This window comes from Sinocyclocheilus rhinocerous, unplaced genomic scaffold (assembly GCF_001515625.1).
Source record: "Sinocyclocheilus rhinocerous isolate Xijiao unplaced genomic scaffold, SAMN03320098_v1.1 scaffold1630, whole genome shotgun sequence".
Classification (NCBI taxonomy): Eukaryota; Metazoa; Chordata; class Actinopteri; order Cypriniformes; family Cyprinidae; genus Sinocyclocheilus; species Sinocyclocheilus rhinocerous.
The window spans coordinates 413,909-426,237 of NW_015664013.1; the positions used below are offsets into that span (position 1 = coordinate 413,909).

At 37.3% G+C, this 12,329-nt stretch overlaps 2 protein-coding genes across 3 annotated transcripts in view; both read right to left on the minus strand.

Annotated features, from left to right (window-relative positions):
• cacng5b (calcium channel, voltage-dependent, gamma subunit 5b) overlaps nt 1-3,191 on the minus strand; it is a 26,930-nt gene extending 23,739 nt beyond the window's left edge. Inside the window, exons 1-2 of one of the 2 annotated variants that reach the window (XM_016539639.1) lie at nt 3,110-3,191; nt 1,017-1,254 (exon numbers count right to left, since the gene is read on the minus strand). In XM_016539639.1, coding sequence (XP_016395125.1) covers nt 1,017-1,212 — 196 coding nt within the window. In that variant the 5' untranslated portion in view covers nt 1,213-1,254; nt 3,110-3,191. Of the gene's footprint in view, nt 1-1,016; nt 1,255-1,771; nt 1,810-3,109 lie in introns of those variants that run through there. The other variant, XM_016539638.1, reaches the window with a different exon arrangement.
• Nucleotides 3,192-7,956: 4,765 nt separating this feature from the next.
• The window catches only part of LOC107729205 (protein kinase C alpha type-like), a 171,198-nt gene continuing 166,825 nt past the window's right edge, over nt 7,957-12,329 (minus strand). Inside the window, exon 18 of the mRNA XM_016539635.1 lies at nt 7,957-9,432. Coding sequence (XP_016395121.1) covers nt 9,265-9,432 — 168 coding nt within the window. The 3' untranslated portion in view covers nt 7,957-9,264. The remainder of the gene's footprint in view (nt 9,433-12,329) is intronic.

Consider the following 12,329-nt stretch of genomic DNA (forward strand, 5'->3'; position numbering starts at 1 on the left):
AAAAAGTCAGAATTGTGAGTTCATATCACAGAATTCAGGGGGAAAAAAGTCAGAATTGTGAGTTTATATCAGAATTCAGGGGGGAAAAAGTCAGAATTGTGAGTTCATATCACAGAATTCAGGGGGAAAAAATCCGAATTGTGAGTTTATATCAGAATTCAGGGGAAAAAGTCAGAATTGTAAGAAAAAAAGAACTGTGAGATAAAAAGTTGCAATTACCTTTTTCTTTTTATTCAGTTGTGGAACAAGTTTTAATAGAGATGTGCATTACTTAAAAAATAAAATAAAAATAAAAACTTTTCAAGCTGTAATGTTATGCATATATGCAGTATTCCAAGCAAGTCACAGATTCTGCTAAATGAATAGCTGTAAATCAACATCCTCATGGAACCAAGTGTTTTCGGAAGCACACAGATGCAGTTGGAATACCAACAATACAGCTCACAATGTGAGATTGACAAGCAGCACTGAAAATCCACACAAGAAGGAGAGAGCAAATCGGTGTTCAATAGATTCTGGACAAAAACGCACATGCATTTTCACATCTGTACATGTGCCATCTGAGCACAGCGGCAGTTTATATCACAGAATTCATGGAAAAAAGTCAGAATTGTGAGTTCATGTAGAATTCAGGGGGAAAAAAGTCAGAATTGTGAGTTCATATCACAGAATTCAGGGGGAAAAAGTCAGAATTGTGAGTTCATATCACAGAATTCAGGAGGGAAAAGTCAGAATTGTGAGTTTATATCAGAATTCAGGGGAAAAAAGTCAGAATTGTAAGAAAAAAAGAACTGTGAGATAAAAAGTTGCAATTACCTTTTTCGTTTTATTCAGTTGTGGAACAAGCTTTAATAGAGATGTGCATTACTTAAAAAAAAAAATAAATAAACCTTTTCAAGCTGTAATGTTATGCATATATGCAGTAGTCCAGGCAAGTCACAGATTCTGCTAAATGAATAGCTGTAAATGTAACTTGAGGTAAAGTCCTCCAAAAGTAGAATCAGCCATTTACTTACCTGCCAGAAAACAGACTCTCCAGAGGCCGGAGTGGATGGACATGCGTATGTCAGCGCTCTGGTTGAGAGGCAGGATGACGCCCTCCTCCAGGTAGAGCCAGTAGTCAGTGCTGACGGCGATACCCAGCAGCCCCAGACTGCATACCGCAAACACACTGCTGAGCAGGGTCAGGGCCTTCCTCCCGCACGCGCTCATGCCACTCAGCCTTCAGCAGGGGGCGCTCACCACACAGATAATCTGAGGGAAACGAAGACATAGCGCTGTCAATTTATGAAGATCTGCTTGCTGACTATAAATCAGGAGGGCGTCAATTTCCATCTGTAGCAAATCTGACACATAATGAATCATGGCGAGATGAGAATCAACATCCTCATGGAACCAAGTGTTTTCGGAAGCACACAGATGCAGTTGGAATACCAACAATACAGCTCACAATGTGAGATTGACAAGCAGCACATTCACTGAAAATCCACACAAGACGGAGAGAGCAAATCGGCGTTCAATAGATTCTGGACAAAAACACACATGCATTTTCACATCTGTACATGTGCCATCTGAGCACAGCTGCAGCTGCTGAGCATGTGATATGTGTGAGACACTGTCTGATGCACAATGCAAAATGAAACTGAAGATTCTCAAGTTTAGATCAGGCTGCTTGGCATGTGGCATTGCAAAACTGATATTAAGGTGACATGTCGTTCAATTATCCCAATATCTGTCATATATGAATCTCCCATATGAAATGCAGTATTACCTGTCACTCAGAATGTCAGAGCATCCATTGCTGCTGTGATGATGGACCTGTTTACAGATGGACACATTCATGTACAGATGTACACAGATGTACAGAGATTATGTGCATTTTCAACCAGTTTAGTCTACAACAAAGCCGATTAATAAAAACTAATCCCCACAAACCCGCAATTGTGTTTACTGTCTTATATGGCACACGTACAACTCTTCACTTAAAAGTTTATTAAGAACTCTGTCCCTCACTTAGCAACACGTTAGTCTTCTGTAGAGCTGCTTTATAGTGCAATTGAGTTTGTTTCACTGATGAACTCTGCAACATCAACACAGTTATTGAAAATAAACTTAATCAAAACTGAAATTTGAGCAGAATAATGACACTTCTGAAGAGCTGCTTTACAGCTGAAATTAGTCTCATAACTGAAGAATTTTGCAACATTAGCAATGCTATTTTCCTATTAGTGTGAAGCTGCTTTGAAACAGTCTGTATTGTATAAAGTGATAGGCTATAGAAATAAATTTGACTTGACTTGAACATGGGTTTCTCTCAAAACTTAGAAATTTTGGGTTTCTTATTATTAATGTGTGTTTGCTTATGACCAATACCAATGCAGACAGGTTTAAAAAAAGAACAAATTAATCATTATTGTTAATAAATAATTGTTATATTATTATTTTCCATACCAATGTTCCCACAGTTATTATTAGTAACAGTAAAATTAGTAGTGTACAGTGTAAGAAAACTTCACAGAAATCAGTGATGGATACCAATTATTATTATTATTATTATTTTTTTATTTTTTTATTTTTTTGCAATAACTGTAGTAACCATGATAATAAAGCTAAAACTATGGTAACCATGGTGCATTTTTGCAAGGACGCAAAGCAGGAGAACTTCAAATCAGCAGCATCACACTACGATCATCAGCCTAGTTAGTCAGCTCACTAGGTTTTGAGACAGTTTTTATCTTTATAATGTTTTTGAATTTTCACCGCTTTTTGGTGTCATCACCGTAAATAAAATGTTTCTCTTTACTCTCTACACGTTGCAGCAAAATGACTTGAGTAATGGACATTATGTGCCGCACACAGCTGCGTTCTCATTATTATAAAGCAATTTAAAACACATTTGAACACTTTAACACATGTACACAATATCAGCCATACAACCATATTTAAAGCACAAATAAACACGTTTTAAAATATTAAATGCAATGTGTATTTCTCACTTCAGCATATGAAATCATCAGTACATTTAAGACACGTGCATCTGTGTTGACATGCGTAAATGACGACAGCAGCTTCATATTGCTTCATCTGCATCGAAAAGATGAGAAATTACCTGAAGGATGCTGTTGATGAGAGTAAATGTGAGTGTAATCCAGCTGTGGAGTGAAGAGCTCCTCGCAGCGCAGCCTGACCACGAGAATGAACACGAGCTAGCGAGCGTGTAGTACGTGTGTGTGTGTGTGTGTGTGTGTGTCTTTGACCTGCATTATATCCGAGCCTGCATCTAGAACAAATATTATTAGAGTTTACATGAAAGCAAGCATGCAGTGTGGTTGTGCGGCACATGTGTAGTGCTCACCCACAGACATTCACATGGTTCATTCTGAAGTATTAGCAAAACAACAAAGCTAATGCTTTTCACGGAACTTACATAATTACCCAACAACAGGCCAGGTGTGAAAGCACCCTTATGAGCTGGGTCTTTTTGGAGAATCAAAAATAAGGCATTCAGTGCAATGCAATTCACAAACAAATAGGCTAACTCTTATGAACTAGGTCTTTAAATGAATCATTCATGATGACTCCCAAAGAGTTGCTTGATCGAATAAATCTTATTGAACTCAAGTTCAGTACCTACTTGGTTTTGAAATAAAGCAAGTTTCATGTAAAGATGCTTAAACTCGTTACAACTGACTGGCATGCATTCAGTCTTTTTTTTTTTTTTTTTTTCATACAGAACAATATGCAACAAATAGGCTATGTATTACCTTAATTAGCCTAAATGACAGACACTTTCTTAGAAAAGATCCACTCTTCATTACCGAATGTGTGTGCACTTAATATAACTCAAAATACCTATTTCTGCTATTTTCTTTAAAAAAAAAAATGGATTGAAAAGGGAAGGGAAAAGGGGAAGAGTGTAGGAATAGCCAATAAAATGAACAATATAATAATAACCATAATTATATTAATAATGTAGCTATAGATAGCCTATTGTAATATACTGTAGTTTATTTTTATCAGTTGCTATAGCTACAGCTTTTATTTATTTATTTAATGTAATGCAAACAATACATCCAGCCTCAAGAAGATCACAAATGGAGCCTCACAACAAATCATTCTTGTTATGGGTTCACTCTAGTGCAGCAGTGCTCTACAGAAATCTTTTCAAAGAGACATCTTCATCTTTTTCTCTAAGGGTGTACTGAAATATACATACAGTAGCCTATACTGTACTGGCTTTAAAGTACTTCTGGGGAGAGGTTACATTTTGACCTTTTGATTTATCATAGTAAAATCCTTATTTGGTCAGAAATTACATTCTATGGGCTGTGCTGTACTGTTTCAAAATCCGGTTTTAGCCCTTTTCCTGGACTAAAAGACTCCTTGTGCTCTACATCTAACATTATTGAAAAGCATGATGGACTCATAAAGATAACTGCTTGAGTGTTAACTTTCATTTTGTCAGAAATATTTTGTAAAAATTCATTAAATAAGTTACCAAATTTTTTTTGTCTAGTATTGCTGTTTTATAGCCAATTATGAAATACATGTATGCCACATTGACAAAGTCATTCAAAAAAAAAAAAAAAAGTAATTAATAAGTCTGCTAACAGACCTTTTGCAAAAATTGTTCTTATCATTCTTATAATATGGCCTCATGTTTCAATTTTCTAAATATTTATTCCTTAAAAAATTAAAGTAACTGTTAATGGAACCCTTAAGTAACAGGAATCATTAGGAGGAATCAGAACCGGATTCTGAATGGTTAAATTCTTTGATTCCCATCCTTGCTCGTCTCGTACTGTGGGAAGTGTGTGGATTACGGAGAACTTTGTCTGCATCTGAATTCAGATACTTCAATAGCTACTATATAGTAGGTGAAAAAGAGTATGTGAAAAAAGATTTATGTCCGAATCCACACTCACACAAGTGTAGGCAAGAAGTACCCGGATGGCCTACTACTTCTTGCGAGATTCTGAAGTGTGCATACGATGGACACTTTACTATCCCATGAGGCCACGGTAGAGGATTTATGAATATCTGTGATGTGGTGCAACTCACGCTGGTAAGTCACATGACAATGACTACATTGTCTACATTGACTACATTGTAGTAGGCTACATCCGGATTACATAATGTAATGTAATTTACATTCATACTACACACATTCTCTTTTTGCAGTCGCGAAGTAATTACATACTCAAAATAAAGCTGGGACCGAGATGGGTCTTGTGAATGTTGCCCAGTTGTGTCCCACCTTGTGACAAGTGCAATTCTATATGAAATCCATGTGGGCAATTGACATGGGGCCATTATGGAACCCACGGACAATCCCATATAGAGCCCATTTTTCAGCCCATTTCAAACCCACATGGGCCCCACAATTTAATGTTAGCTGGGTTAAAGCTGGGACCGAGATGGGTCTTGTGAATGTTGCCCAGTTGGGTCCCACCTTGTGACAAGTGCAATCCTATATGAAATCCATGTGGGCAATTGACATGGGGCCATTATGGAACCCGCGGACAATCCTATATGGGGCCCATTTTTCAGCCCAGTTCATACACATGGGGCCATTATGGAACCTGCGGACAATCCTATATGGGGCCCATTTTTCAGCCCAGTTCATACCCATATGGGCCCCACATACAAATGTTGGCTGGGAAGTGCCTACCCAAGAGAATATGTGATTTTCGGACACTGCCTTAGTTTGTTTTGGTTGACTTTTACATTTTTGCACAGCACAATATTCAACTACTGTTGTTTTTATATGTGCTATGTAAATAAAATTTGAAATGATTTTTGATTCGTTTAATGTCTGAACTAAACCATATTCAGTTGGAAAATAAATGAACTCAATAACTCTTTAACTGCTTACAAATGTGTCCTGTGTTAGATCACATTTACTAGAGTTTGTTTATGGCCACTGATGCTGAATGAAGAATGTGCTCAAAAAAATCCGGTCACTCCATCATCTTGAAGAACTAAAACATGGACATAACCACTTTTGTCATACATTTATTTATACACATTATCCTTCACAAAGAACAGAGGGACAAACTTTTGTAAAGAAAAACAAAGATGAGTGACTTAACTTATTCAAACTGTCCTGGAATCCATAATTTCATCATAATAATAATAAATATATATTTATAATTCCTGATAGAATCTCTAATAAGAAATGGCTGGGTGGAATGTTCATATACTTCATATGCCCAGGGAAAGTTGGAATGCCACCTCACATGCAGAGAAACCCCAATCAAACACATGAACGTTACATTCCCAAATACTCTCAATGTGAGACACTTGTGTTTACCTGCATCCTGCAAGACAACCGCTTGAATACTGTCTGAATCACTTCATAAGAGGACCGGCTCTGTTTCCACTCGTATCATCAAGTATCCATTTACTTCTTGGGATGAAGAAATAAACACCTGGAATATCTACTTGTTTTTTTTTCTTCCACACACAGGGACTTCTATGAAATTTCTAAAATACATACTGAAAAATTATAGCTCCAAAAAATGTGCTCATACTGATGAATCAGTGGTGAAATTCAACAATGGTGAACCTGATAACTACAGTATTCCACCAAGTGCTTGGCACAAGACTAGAGCCCAAACCGAGCGATCTAATGTGTAAATACAGCATTTCTGAGGTGCTTTTTTTTTTTTTTACTAGAATACATAAATTGAAGTCAGACTTATGGTAAAATTGACTTTCCCATCTTTACCCTGTTGTCATACAGATAATTCAGATGGAGTTGCACAGCAGTGGTCTAAATCTTTATCCACCGATTGAAACTAAACAGGAACAAAAGCAACAACACAAAGGAAGAGAGTTGAGGTGGGACGGATATGGTACTCGGTGTGACAGTCATTCCATGCTAGAGGACTCCGGATTCCTGGAATCATGCAACACGTTTTGCATGCGCCGATTTGCCCCACATGCACACAGCAGCTGCAGTATACAAACACACATAGAGTATGTAGGAGCACAGAGCCCAGTCAGTCTACATACAGCTCCTACACTTATATACTATCAGCATAGAAAACATAGCGGATAAATACAAGAATTACATATAACAAAGGTTTGCAGATACCAAAGCTATCTCAGATTAGCCAAACTAGTCTTTTTGGATCATCTAAACATAGAAACCATCTAAGTTAAAAAGTTAAAAGCACATTCAGTTCTTAGTATAAAATCTGCAGGATAATGTACAGTACGCCTTCTCTGTATTTACAAAAATCTTGGTATATATACTGTAGTGTACCTTTAGTGTAACAGTAAACATAGCGCTCTACGTAAAAATACTCACAGAGCAAAAATGCAAGATGATCACAAACTAAGACCTAAAAAGACAAAAATATCCGATATATACTGGAAAGTTCCCTTTGATAAGAACATGTAGTTTAACATGAAGAGTATTGATCACCAAAGGACAGAAACACTACCAGAGACAGGGTTATATTAGAAGTTATACACGACTGACCTCCCACCCCCCTCCAACATAATAAAAAAAAAAACCTGTAATGATTCATATGAAAAGAAAGTGTATATGAAGACCATTAGGAGTTTTTGCATTGTGGCATAATTTTTATGTCAGTTATGCACATTTTAATTGCATTAATGTTTTTATTTTTTCTGTAATTCTCTTTGTTTCCAGCAGTGATTTTCATTAGATTCTCATTATTGTCAAATCATTACAGTAATAAGCAGCATAAACAACAAACACTACCATGATTTATAAATACTTAATGTACATTAAATAGTACATCTTCATTTCACATTTTTTTCACATTAAAGTAAGGGTTTAATTTTTAATTTATTTATTTAGCTTTTAGGGTAAAGGTGCTTAACAGTCATGAAAATGTCACAATGCAAAAAAAAAAAAAATGTATATATATATAATAAACATCTTAATGGTTTTAAAACAGGATTCTTTTTTCTTTAAGCAAAGATTTTCTGGGGGGAAATATGTCCTAGACAAGGTTTTGACAGGTTTCGGAGACTCACCCCCTACAGTTTAAAGTACAGCATCTTTTTTTGTCTCGTTACATATTCTTTATGTTGTAGCAGTGGTAGATTTCTTTAGCATAATATGCAGGTTTTAAACCCAAAACCATATATCCATTTCTAACAGAAGTGACTCAGTCTGGTTTGAAATGTTGCACTGGATACTTATTATCAGGCCCAGGCAGAATCCGCAGACTTTTTTGTGCTGAACATGAAAAACACAAATCTGCAGGATGGATTTAAACAAGGTAAAATATGTTCAATGAAACAGTGTTATTAGATTATCCAAAGTATTTAATAAAAACAAACATGCAAGCGGATGAGTATAGGACAGGTGATCTGCAGGATTCTGCGGGTGTGTAAGGCCTGCGTATTTGCAACGAGGAATCACTCAGAATCACAATTCATACATTTAGAGCGAGATGAAAAGTTGTGTATATGTTGAATATGTCAAGACCAGGCGAGCAGGCAGTGACGGGATTGGAAGTTGTCATGCTAAAACTCGAGGAGCAATAAGGGTTCAAGTTTCAGCCCAAGATAAGGGACACCACCAAGAGATCTAGTAGGAAATCAATATGCATATATAGAACTGGATATAAAAAACCTTTTGATGCAGTAATATTTTGGCACTCCTATAACAAGATATTTTTTTTAGATTTACAAATATATAATTCAGGAACAGTAGAAATGGCAGTAGAGGATAAAAGGAATAGGACACAAAAACCTGTTTCATGTCAGCATGCTTCACACACAAAGAATCTGAGGACTGGAAAAAGGGATCGTTCAATATCTCCACCTTCTGTGTTCTGTCAAATATACTGAACCTGCACATAACATCTATCTGCATACAGGCAATCGATGAACTGTCATTACTATGAGGACATTATCACTCTGTTTCAAAGCCTAGAGAGCTGCCTTTCTGTCTACTGCCTACACAAGCAGCATCCTAACTGAGATGGAACCTCATAAAAGCATAATTTGTCAGGAACGAGTCTGTGGTGCCTTAAAATGCTCATCAGTCTATGGAACAGATCTTACACCAGCTCCATTAAAAACTGGCAACAAAGTCTGAATGTGGACACATGCTTTAGAATATTATTTCCATTCAGCCATCAAACCCCCTTCTCCAGCCCTCCTCAGTTCAGATAAAGGGTATTCAACTGTCTACAAAGATTTGGTGAGCTCATAAATAACAGGGATGTGGTTGTTAGTTTGAGCAGGACGGGCGGTCCTCTTCTTCATCGGGCTGTCTCATACCACACTGTGAAGCGACGATGGGTGGATGAACTCTGGGTTTATGTAAGAGAATCCAGCGAATTCGCTCTGGTCGATGTTGGCGATGACCAGTTGGTCTGGAGGGGTCAGCATGGGCTGCGTGCGGGTGAAGAATTTGTCGAAGTTCTCCGCTGCTTTGCCGCACTGTTAAAGGAAGGGGAGAAGAAAGATGGTGGGTTATTTTTAGATTTTTAGAACTGAAAAGCTCGCAATTGAGCATTTTTATAAAGATGATTGGAAGGGGAATATTCATGGCTGTGTTAAAGGATTGAAACGACTGCAGCCCAGTTCTAGCATCTGTGCTGTACCAATTGGGTCCTTTGAGGGGGCTGTGCAAACAAACATGGGTGGCCACAGGTTGAGATGAATCAGTTTATAGCCATAAAACACATATATACACACAGTGAGAGAAGATCAGCACAGAGGGTGGGTGGTTTTGATGCAAACACATAAAAAGACTTTTAAAATAGTCCAGGCCTTTATCATGTGGACTCCCTTATTAAGCCAAGTTGACTAAGGTTGACTAAATGCTGACCCACACTAAAAGATTTTTAAAACAATCAGAGTACCAACTGTGACTTTAGAGTCAAACGTGACTTTAGAGTGAACAAATGGCGGATGGCGGGCAAGAAGAAATGGTGACAATAGTATTATTGGATTTCTTTTTTTACCGGAAATTCGTGGAAAAACAGAAATAGGTTTGGATGAAGTCGTGAAGATGGCATGAATGTGGACTTTACATTTACAGAGCGGGCTGGAGGCGAGTAAAACTTCCGTCTTCCGTCAACTAACTTTCTGATTGGAAATCGTTCCATTCCGTTCCACATGACAATCTACAGAGTGTGTGCACGTTTGTCCTCAGGAATCCCCCCACACAACAGGATTTCTGAACGTAAATATTCAACCTGTTGGATATTTACAATTTTGAGCAGATTCAATCATTGTTAAACACACCCCACACCACAGGAAAATCCAACCTGGTCTCATAAAAATACGTATCTCTGGGTACTTTTCTGCAACACCGTTTTTACGCACCTTACTGCACGTTTCGCCGCAGTCTCAAAGAGAAATGTCCACTGAGTGGCGCTAAAACATGGGTTCAATACGTGAACCCTGGCACGTTTTTATTACGTTGATATAGGTACGTATTGCTGTGTTTTTATTACGTTGCTTCAGGTACATATTGCGGCGGTTCAGAATTCAAATATCTGGGGACTGTCGCTAAAAGTTAATGCTCTATCATGTTGGAAATATGCCCTACCCCAAACCCAACCCAAACCTACCCGATAGTGTTAACAAATGCTAAACTGATATAAAAACACAAAATGGTTTGTGAACACAGTTAATTTTGACTTTATAGACAGACTGATCTTGTGTCAATGTCCTCATTAGTTGGTCAAGGCTATAAGCAGTACATTGAGCTGTAACAGCGTGGACTCTCAACCCCCCTTTATTTCATATACCTTCCTGTCAAGCACTGAACTAGTAAAAGAAATAGAATAATTTACTAATCACAGCAATCAGATAGATGGTCTGGTGTTATTTTTTAGCAGCTTTGTAAGTTCTAATCAAAATTTTGATTCTCATTAGGGGTGCATTTAACGCACCGCTAACTACCATAGTTCAACAGACTCAAGAAATTAACTAACTGTCTGTTTGTGTAGTAACTTCTATTGTTGCAGAACTTTCGATTTTCGTTAATGATGCCAAATTAATGTCATATTATAAAAACATGATTTTGGAGGACTAATTTGCTATTTTGTTCTGTTCTGGAATCGTGGTTTCCCTCACACTAACTGTGTTTTCATTCTCATGACAAACTAAAAGGCGCAGAATTAAATTTGTACATATTTGAATGACAGATATAGACCGTATACAGCATGTTAGCTTGCTTAATTTGGTCAAGAGAATGATCTATTGAAGTCAAAGTCATTCTAACTATACTTCTAATCACAGGTCGAGAGCTGCAGTATCAACTATAATTCTCTGCAAAGCTGTTTGCAAATGTCCATTGGAACAATGGTTTCGGAAAACACAGAATCATGAAACTATGATGCTTTTAGAAAAAACACACACCAATGATTGTTAAAAACCAGAATGCCTCACACTAGGAACAAATAATGTTTTTGTAAATTTTTCATGTTCAAAAATATTTTTTTTTCTGAATGACTGATTTGCTGTTTAAAACTCCTCATATGAGTTGTCTGCATGTATAATTAAGTTTAGAAAGTTTGTAAGAATGTTTAGCGTCCGTGGTATCAAAATGATCGTTGCCAGACGCTGGCGGGGTGAACGAGGCTTGAGTTGTGAGGGCGCGGGCGCAGCCTCCGTGTTGCCAGATCCTATTATAAGCGTCTTTGGACTTGTCTTTTCCACTTAATTTGACACTTTAGAAAGTTAATAAAGTGGGAATTTACCATATAGAGTTAGCAATATATTTATCTTATCTTTTTAGCAAAAGATTTGAACTAATTTCGATTTATTCTGATTTATTTTTCGGATTTTATTTGTTTTCATAGCAATATCTGGCAACACTGCATCACCGGCACTTAAACTGAGGCCATGTCCACACGTACATGGGTATTTTTATAAACGAGTTTTTCCTTCCGTTTTTAAAAAAATCTCCGTCCACATGAAAACGCAAACGCATGCTATGAAGAGTGCTTCACAGTGGTCAAGAGCATGCCAAACCAACAGGTGGCGATATAATCTCAACCGTAAAGCCATGTTGGCCAATCAGAAGCCTGAAAAAGTTTCCAGTAGGCAGAGATAACAGCGCAGGCTCCATTCGGCAAGGCAAACGCAAAAAAAAACAAAAAAAACATCATGATATTATCTGTCAAAAACATTATCAATGCTATCAACAGTGTTGGGGAAGCTACTCTGAAACTATAGCTTGACCAGCTACAAGCTACTCGTAAATTAAAGTAGCTAAGCTACATTCAAGCTACCCTTTTGAAAAAGTAGCTAGCTACACTACAAGTTACTGTCAAAAAGTAGCTAGCTACATTGAAACTACTTTCAATTTTTTTATTATTATT